This window comes from Apaloderma vittatum, unplaced genomic scaffold, assembly GCF_000703405.1.
Source record: "Apaloderma vittatum isolate BGI_N311 unplaced genomic scaffold, ASM70340v1 scaffold16250, whole genome shotgun sequence".
NCBI classification, from domain to species: Eukaryota; Metazoa; Chordata; class Aves; order Trogoniformes; family Trogonidae; genus Apaloderma; species Apaloderma vittatum.
The window spans coordinates 10,211-19,333 of NW_009693081.1; the positions used below are offsets into that span (position 1 = coordinate 10,211).

Consider the following 9,123-nt stretch of genomic DNA (forward strand, 5'->3'; position numbering starts at 1 on the left):
ACAACCAGACCTAGACAGACACTGGAACCAGCTCCTCCTGCATCAGGGGATTGCATCCCATTCCACCTCCCTTTCTTCCTCTGCTTAAGACAAACAGAGCGGCTGCCCTTCCTGGCTGCTGTCAGCCAAAGGGCTGCTCCTGGCCTGAGCAGACACCACCTCTTGTCTCTCGTCCCTGGAAGCAGCTCTCCCCAGGGAAGCAGAGACCGGTGACAGGCACCGTGTCCTTGGCTTCCCTAAGGCCCTTTCAGGTGTGCGCATGTGGGTGGGTGTGTTGTGTGTGTACAACATCTGATTCAGTTTAAAACACTTTCCCTGGTGGAGTAAGGGAGGCAAGTCTGGCAGCTGCTGCTGCGAGGAATCCTGGCAGGTCTTCACGCCAACAGAATCCTTCTCCAAAAATAGGATTTTATTTTCCTGTTGGCTGAAGGTGAAGCTGCTCAAACCAACCAGCCCTCCTGTCCTGTCTACGAAAGACAGTATTTGCCAGTTGGCTCTGGCCAGGTGAATCGCTGCCCAGGAGTCTCCCCAGGGAGAGAGCTTGCAAGTCAAACAATTCAAACAACAAAAAAAAGAAAGGTGCTGGTGGGGAAGCAGGGCTGAGGGCGAGAGCAGGCATTCAGTGGGGCAAAAAAATAAAGAGGGAGAATAAAATAAACAAGCGTAGCTTACGTTGGCAGCTCACGCCTCTGAGAGCATTCGTGGTGGAGGGAGCAGACGTGAGCCCCTCCGCAGGTGGGTGCGATGGCTGAGTCCGACCCAGCGCCAGCTCCCAGAGCGGCCCAGTCGCCCTCAGAGCCGCCTGGCAAGCCCCGTGCTCCCGGCGTGCCTGCTCCCAGCTCTCACCAGCCTCTGCCTTCTGCTCCATCCAGACCTGACGGCTTTCATCCCCACGAAGAAGGGAGAGGCCATCCTGTCCTGCTGCTGGGCCTGCGGCACTTTGGCTCCTCCGTCACCCGAAAGGGAGGTTTGCTCTCTCTACCTGGGAGAGTTCCCCGTCCCGTGTCACATCCTCTTTGGATAAAGGCTTCATGGCATTTTTAAACAAAACCACCTGAACACGAGCAAAAGTCCCCTGAAGACTCTCCAGCCAAACATCGCTGAAGTTAACTGACAGCCCCTCCACCCTCTTGCCCATCCACTTTGTTCCTTTTACATTTGTATAAAGATCTCTTCCCCCACCTGTGGGGCTCTAATGGCGCAGATGACACAGACCCAATTACCTAATGCTGATTCTGCCACCGTTCCTAATTATTTGTGGCCAAGTTTTCCAAATCAAGCAGCCTCCTAAGCAAGAAAGTCAAGCATCTTTGGTGATCAAAATGTTCAGACTCAAAAGTGATATCTGCATTATTTTTTCCTTATAATATCTAATGAAAATCATACTTGGATCTGATTTATAAATAAACATTTCCCTGAAGGAAGAAAGATGCTCGTGTCTTAGAAGACCTTGGCTCAATTCTTCACAAACTTTTTCAAGGACAATGGACAAGTCAGAGACACGTGCTGACAGCAGAGCGATAAGTAACCATGCAAGCACCTCACCACAGAGATTTGGGAGACTCCAGATACGTGCAACGCAAGTCAGGCCAAAAAGATGGTGACATTTGCTCTGAGTTTGCGTCTGCAGTTCAGAGTGGTCAGCCAGGCCCAAAGAGGAGCAGAGACCAGCTTGGGCACTGAAAAAGTCACTGATTGCTCAGACCAAAACTACTTCAAAAATTTAGGATAATAAAGAAAAATTATAGCAAAGGATTGGCTCAGGTGGCTAACAGGAAAAATTCAATTAATGGGCTAAAACTCTTTCAGCAAGAGACCTTTTCAGGATCTCCACTCAACTTTTCATGCAAACAGAATTATTAAAGGCATATAATTTTTTTTAAAATCAATCAATTCCCAAGGAAGGCACTAGATATTTTGTTGCTATGCTTGGGTAATACCCAAGGCATAAGACAGAGCGAGCTACCCAAGTCCCGTCCATCAACTCCTAGAGATGTTTGTGCTCCTTCCCGCAGCTCATCCTGTGGATTTACCTGTACAAATAGGTCCTCAGCCTGCACATCTGTCCACTAACCTCAGCTGGCCACATCTGAGAGCACAGCTCTCTATGAACAGGACCTACAGCTGAGCCTGAACTGGGACACCAGCTGGGAAGGAATGCTGTCTGGGTTGGAGAATGAGTTCACCAAGTGCTCGGGTGAACCAGGCCTGTGCAGTGAGGTTATATGGAAGAGTAAATATTTATTTTCTGAGGACATATATAGATAGCATCATTTAGGATCAGCTAAAAAGATCATACTTATTTCTTTCAAATCTTAGGAAATGGCTTGTGGAGCAACTACCATCTAGCAAAGTGGGAAAACATAGTTTATTCCTATTTTTTATATATTTTTTTATTTTAATTATGATATTCCTTTAAAATGTTTCTTAGTGCCTAGAGAAGTACGGCTCCATTCTTCCTCCTTTTTTTATGGGTAGGTAGCAAGGTCTTAGCGACAAAAGAGACATGGCTGGACCCTTGGCAGCGCCTGTGAGCCATGGTACTCAGAGAGCTCTTGGGGTACTCAGAGAGCTCTTGGGGTGTATGCCTATGTCATGTTTCTTAGAAGAAAAGCCATATGGGCTGCCTCATCACACCCTCAGCGAGCCCACTCAAGTCAACTGGAGTTTGGCAATTATTTGTTAAAGAAGAGGTACTTTGAAATGCTGCTACCAGTTTCCCAAATCTCAATTTGTGTGGTGCAGGAGACTCTCACTTTGTTCACTCCAAATGCAAGGAAGGATCTCAGCTGCATCCAAAGCAGAGAAAAGATCGGAGCAAGAAGACAGGAGCTGTTTATCGTCTTAGTCCCTACAGAGAGGAGCAAAATTTATTTTCTCAGCAATTTGCGGTTATGCCAGCCTTTCCAGCCACATGGCAAAACATGTCCCCCCATTGTTTGCATGGACAACAGCTGAGACTGTGTAACTTGGCAAAGCCTCATGCGCTTACGTTCACCAGTCAGTTATCTTAGCCATAAATCAAAAGGTTGGGGGAAGCTGTAAAACGAGACCTTCCTATCCCAAAGGCAGCCCCGTTTTTTGCTATCTAGTGCCTCCCATAAGGCAATTCCTTTTCATACGATGCAACAGCCTACCCGTGTTGGTGGGGAGTGCAGGGGTATCACATGCACTTCTAACAACTTATCAGATGAAGGAAAAAAAGAATATATTGAGACTTGGCATTCACTGGAGGCAGGAGTTAAGACATTAACGTTTTAAGTCAATGTGGAAGAAGACAGCAGACATGAGAAACAGCCTGGGAAGAGGGCACTGCAACATGACAAGCTGAGAGCTGGCAAGGGGGACCCCAGCTGTGGTCAGCTCATGGAAAACGGTTGCCAGATTTTGCTGCTTGCTACCACCTTGATGCTTACAACAAATACTGAGGCTACGGTAGAGTGACTGTCACATCACTGCTGCCTCTCACAGCCTGCACGCTGGCTGTCAGGCAGAGGGAAGAGAGACTTAGGGACTCACCTGTGCTCTAATCCCTAATACTTACAACCCACATGCCACTTCATAGCACCTCTTCCTTGACATCTCAACAGTAATCCCTGGCATTTACACGCTAAGTTTCAGCTATCAAGCTCAAAGGAGAGCAGAGTGTGTCATCCTCCGTTGGCACACAGCCAAGAAGAGCCAAAAATCTTGTCTGAAGCTGCATGCCACCACGAGAAACCAGGTCCCACATCCTCTTCCTCCACCTGCACAGTCACCAAGCAATGCAGCAGCTCCCCACCTTGGTCTGGCAGGCTATTCTTACGGGTAGAGATGTCAGCCTCCCTGGCTACGCATCCCTAGCACAAACCCTCCCTCTGTGCCTGCTACTTACACGGTCTGCTCCACCTGTCAAGCTATCTCCTTGGTGCAGCACTTCAGCAACGTGCTGGCACTTGCCAAAGCTGCGCAGAGCCTGCTGGCAGAGCCTGTGCTGTCAGGAGGTGTTTGCCTCCCTCGCCTGAGGTTAGAGGAACCCCCACCACAGCATCTGACATCTGGTGGGACGCAGCTGCCCATCACTCGCAAACATGAGTTACAGGAGGACAGGAGAAAGAACAGCAATGCTGAGCACAGCTCGTCAGGCAGGGAAGCTGAAATGCCTGGATGTGGTGTGGGTGACATGTTCATGCTACTGTTACCTAAACCTTCCAGCCTCAGGGATGGGTTTTTCCTGTCCTGTTTTTTTTTTTTTTTTAAATCCAAACTGGTGGACCCTTTGGGCTGGAGTTTTTCTTTCACGAGACATTTGCATGATACCTGGCACGGTGAGGCTCTGCGCGTTCAGCTGAGCTCCGGGTGTGAGACCAGGAGCACCAATAGGTTTCTCAGAAACATATAAGGAAACCTCAGCTGTGTTTGGCTAAACTGTGAATAGACCTCAGACAAACCCAAGAATTGCTAAGTATGTCTTCAAACTAAACTTTGCTCCTTCCTTTCCATCTCTTTTAAAATGCTACTACTACTAAAACACATTGTAAGCAAAGAGGAGACATAAGATAGTGCAGCTGGTGCGGCATTGATACTCTATGTGAAAACAGAGATACAAGCACACAGCAATAACAAAAATTAAAAAGAGCTCAAAGCTCTTTTGATGTATTTCCTGAAAGTTCACCTTTAAATCTCTTTCTCTAACAGGACTTGAGAACAACTGAAAATATTACACTCTATTTGAAGTTTAAAACGATCTGCAGTGCAGACATTCGTGCTTGTAGCCATTCATCTCCCATAGCATAAAAAAATCACATCACTTTCACCTTTGCGCCTCTCGAATGATGACTAGCTCGATCCCCTCTTCCTGTGGGTTACCTCCTTCAGTGACAGTACATCTCCTGTCCAAAGATGAACTAGGACTGACACGTTGCCTACGCATGCCAAGACAGCGGGCAACAACAGCTTCTCTCATTCCTTGCCCCCAGCATGGTGCAGACCACAGCCCTGCTGCCCTCACAGCACTGGAGTACTTTTTATCCTCCTTTTCCCGCCCCCTTTTTTTCTTTTTCTACTTAACTGAACACCATGAAAATCCACAAAACCACCATAAAAAGCCATTTCTTTTTCAGATATTGCATTAGCAAGGCTGATGGCTTAAGCAATTGGCTGCTTCAGCTCCGTCAGCCTACCTTCAAAACAGGCAGCAGATCTGGAGATGTATGGACTCGTGTTATTTCAGTCTCCCTAGTGCATTGTACTTTAATTGTAATTCTCTCCCTAGCCCACCCTCAACCCTCTCCTGGCTCAAGCGCTCGCCAGGGCCCACACGTCAGGAATGCAGTCGCCTCCTACGTTGCCGATGCTCTGCAGGGAGAGCAGAGCGGGAGGTGGAGTCAGCTCTTTCCATGACAGATTCACCATGTCCCTCACAGCTCTGCAAAACTTAACTTCCCTGGAAGGGTTTCAAGATTTGACTCATGTCCAGCTCTTCTATTTTAATCATTCCCTCTTACATCATTCTCGGAGGCCCACGGTGTCACATGCAAACTCTCCCAGCCCCCTGCTCCTCCTCTGCCGAGACCTTAATCTGTTGCTGTCTCTCATCCCAAACAGAAAAAGGTAGAGAAATGTATTTCATATCAACTCCTTCCCTACTCTCCAGAGCATTTACCAGCTTTGGATGGCAGCTAACGAGAGCTTTCAAGCGCTCTCCATTGCAAGGACAACACTGAAATAGAACAGGAACAGTAGCCATGCCAGAAAACCTAAGGGCACGGGGATGCGAGAGACCGGAAAAATCACAGCAGGCTCACTCACACTGCGAATCAGCTGGGAGATGGCACAGGCCAGGAGATAAGTGTTGGGAAGGGACCAGGTCAGCTGGTTCCTACTTTCCGTTCTCCCAGTGACTTCCTGAATAACTCTGGATGCCACTTTGTCTTTTTGTTCACGCTCAGAAATACAAATCGTCAGCATTGGTCCATTCAAGATTTCTTATTAAACCCGATATCATGAAACGGGGACGGAGCCAAAACTCTCTGAAAGAGTCGAGTAGAACAGGGGTGCTCATGCGCAGCTGTTTAATCCCTTCTCTCGATCCCAGCCTAAATGCCTCCATGGTTGAGAGAATCCCCACTGATCTCCGGGAAGCCCCTTGCTTGTAACAGTGACCACCAGAAAAAATCTCTTGCCTGGAAGATTACAAATGCTAGCCAAACAACAGCTGGAACGCTTGGAGCCTCCAAGCTCCATGCTCTGTGCAGAAACAAGGCAGAGAGCAGAAACCCTGTACCTAACAACAGTTGCTTTGTTTGTTTTACTCTGGCCAGAGTCATCGTTACTTTGACCTACTCTGCAATTATTCATCATAGAGGTTTCTGGTGCAACCAGAGGCTTGCAAAACTGTTAAGGTCTAGTAGAGATTTCCACTAACTCCCCACCTTGGCAAAAAACCACCCTAAACTTCTTGACCTCCTACCATGCCAGGGAGAGAAGAGTAGCCAGGCGGGATGAATGCGGTGCTGTTGGGACGTTTGTGCAGCTTTTACTGTGAGAACACCAGCAAGTGGTAGGCGTGGGACTCCTGGAAAGCACACGCTCGCATGCAAGGGTGACAAGGGGAAAGCACTTGATTTTTCCGTGTGTGGGTGAGTGGACATTTTACAAGGAGCTTGTCAGTGTAATGATGTCAGGAGATCGAGAGAAACTCAGGCTAACATGAAGGACAAGGAGCAAAGGCAATGAGAAACACCAGAGCATGAATGTGCTTGATCTCTCCACTGATTCCTGGAGCAAAATACTCTATATATTTTGCTAAAGGAAGGATGAAGAATTGCTTAGAATAAGCCTGACATGGGAAAGGCTTTGCTCTCTGTCCTTTCTCTGTTCCCTCTACTCATTTCAGTACTTTTCCCACCTGCTTTTATTTTGGTTTTTGCTACAGTCAGCATGAACCCGCTTCTTCTATGGAGCTCTCACCATTTCCATCTTGCTTTCAAAACTCCACCTGCAAACATCTCTTCCTCCTGTCCGAGCTCTCAGATTTACCTGGTCTCCTTGCTCCTCGAACATGTCTTCATCTAATCTATTACTGGTTTAACCCTGCACCACCACCAAGGGCAAAAACATTTCTATACAAAAGTGCACTTGCATTATACAAATGAGGGTGGTACAAGGGTTGGAGAGAATCACAGCAAAAAGAGGGAAATGTGATGGGACGGGAGGGAGCACAGAGCAGTAGATGTAACAGAGCAAGCACCGAAACCTGGGATGCTGCAGTCGTGTGGGTAATTTAAAAGTGCATTCAGGGGAAAGGCTGGTTGGAGGGAAGACAGAGGCAGAAAAGAATCTGAGAAGTGGAAGTTCTAAGGGAGCATGGAGACAGTGCAAAAAAGAACAAAAATGTCTCTGAAGTGGACAGAGAATGGAAGAAAGGAAGAGCACAATATTTGTATCTTCAGTTTTCCTCCTTTTTGAGAAAACAGACACGGAAAGGTTTATTTGATCTCCCCATTTAGTTCCCATCAGAAGTTATGAAGAGACCCAGCCAAAAGCCAGATGTTTTGTTTCCAGTTTCATTCAACAAAGTCTGCATAATAGACGAGGAAAAACTTTACCGGCCTACCCATCTTGCCCCTCTTCCCAGGAACTCCAGGGATCCCCTGCAAGGAAAACACAGAGAAAAAAAAAAAATAGGTCTGGTTGAGAAAGCAAACAGTCAACTAACAATACAAAATAAAACTAGAGGGGAAAGGGGAATGCAAAACAGGCTAATGACTGCAGCATTGTTCAGGAATCAAAATGTCAGCTACTTGCAGTCAGCTGCGAGAGTGGAAGACAATTAACCTTCACCCACTAACGAGGGCTCTCCCTGAGGACACGCAGGCAGCATCCACACCCAGGGCAACAGGCTGAGGCTGTGCTTAGCAGGAGCAGTCATTAAGCTACTGGTCTGGAACCGAACGAAGGCCACCGCCAAGGCACTCGCTGGAGAACTTCTGTTTATGTTTTTTATTTAGTTATACAAGCATTAAATCAGCAACTCCAGAGTGCAGGGTAGTCCCCTTCCAGGCAGGCACACACACACTCACTCCCACATGCTCCTGGGGCTTCTCTTGTTTCTGGAGCTTGCATTTGAGGGAGAAAAAGCTGGAATCGAACAGTCTTCATCTTACAGTGACCCTCCTCTTGCAGTGGGAAGAGGGGCTTCTTGCACACGTAGAGATGGGGTGGGTGGGGGGATGTTGGGGAGAAGAGCAAAAGAGCAAGGGTGGTCCTTCAAAGCTCTGAACACACGGGTTTAGAGAAGGCATGATGAAAAAGAGGAGGAAGGGAGGACACATGGCAACAGCAGCCACAGCTGCCCGTCCACAGGTCCCAGTCTTGACTGCCCAACTTGATGCAACTGGAAGGAAAGCTGTTGTCAGAAAGTCCCAGGCACTGTCCCTTCCAAGAGCCACCTTCCTTCCAGACACCTCCAGTTGGGACACCAAAAATGGGACACTCTGGCTGGGATGTCCCTCCTGTGGGAGGAGGGAATTTCCACATACATTTTATTACCTGCCCCATCCCGCTAAGATGAACTGGTAAAGGGAAGGAGGAAGGCAGATTTTTAAGTGAAGGGAAACACAGAGAAACTCCTCAGGAAGAAGGGATAGAGAGGGTTACAAGAGGCTCTAAAAAAATGTATTCAAGCAACACACCAAGGTTTTCTTCACAAAATACTCACTCGTTCTCCATCAGCCCCTGGTAGCCCAAACAATCCTGGGAGACCAATATATCCCTAAAAAAAAGAGGCAACAAGTAGTCAAATACATTTCTCATTAGCAACCAGTCAGTCTGTCTTTCCTGAACAGCAGAGCATCCTCCAGCGTCGGTCATTGGCAGCCGTGATGAAATAAACCTTGAGGCAAGTGTATATGCCCATGGACTGCATGGTGCTGGCTTCCACGATGTAGTCCAAGGGCACATACCCTCACACCAGGGATCATGAGGACTCCAAGCAGGGAGAAGCCAGCAAGAAGAAACCTTACCTGGGCTGGCTCTAAGCATACCTGAGGAAAGCGGAGCTTCGTTCAAGATTAGCAAGAGTGATACAGCAAAAGTAATCTGCATGCCTATGCTCCTTTACATCTCTCCGAGGGCTCTTTC

At 47.7% G+C, this 9,123-nt stretch overlaps 1 protein-coding gene across 1 annotated transcript in view; it reads right to left on the reverse strand.

Moving 5' to 3' along the window:
- Positions 1-7,532: 7,532 nt before the first annotated feature.
- LOC104280266 (collagen alpha-1(XXVII) chain-like) overlaps positions 7,533-9,123 on the reverse strand; it is a 37,486-nt gene continuing 35,895 nt past the window's right edge. The window contains exons 9-10 of the mRNA XM_009877855.1: positions 8,702-8,755; positions 7,533-7,634 (exon numbers count right to left, since the gene is read on the reverse strand). Of these exons, the coding sequence (XP_009876157.1) occupies positions 7,548-7,634; positions 8,702-8,755 (141 nt within the window). The 3' untranslated portion in view covers positions 7,533-7,547. The remainder of the gene's footprint in view (positions 7,635-8,701; positions 8,756-9,123) is intronic.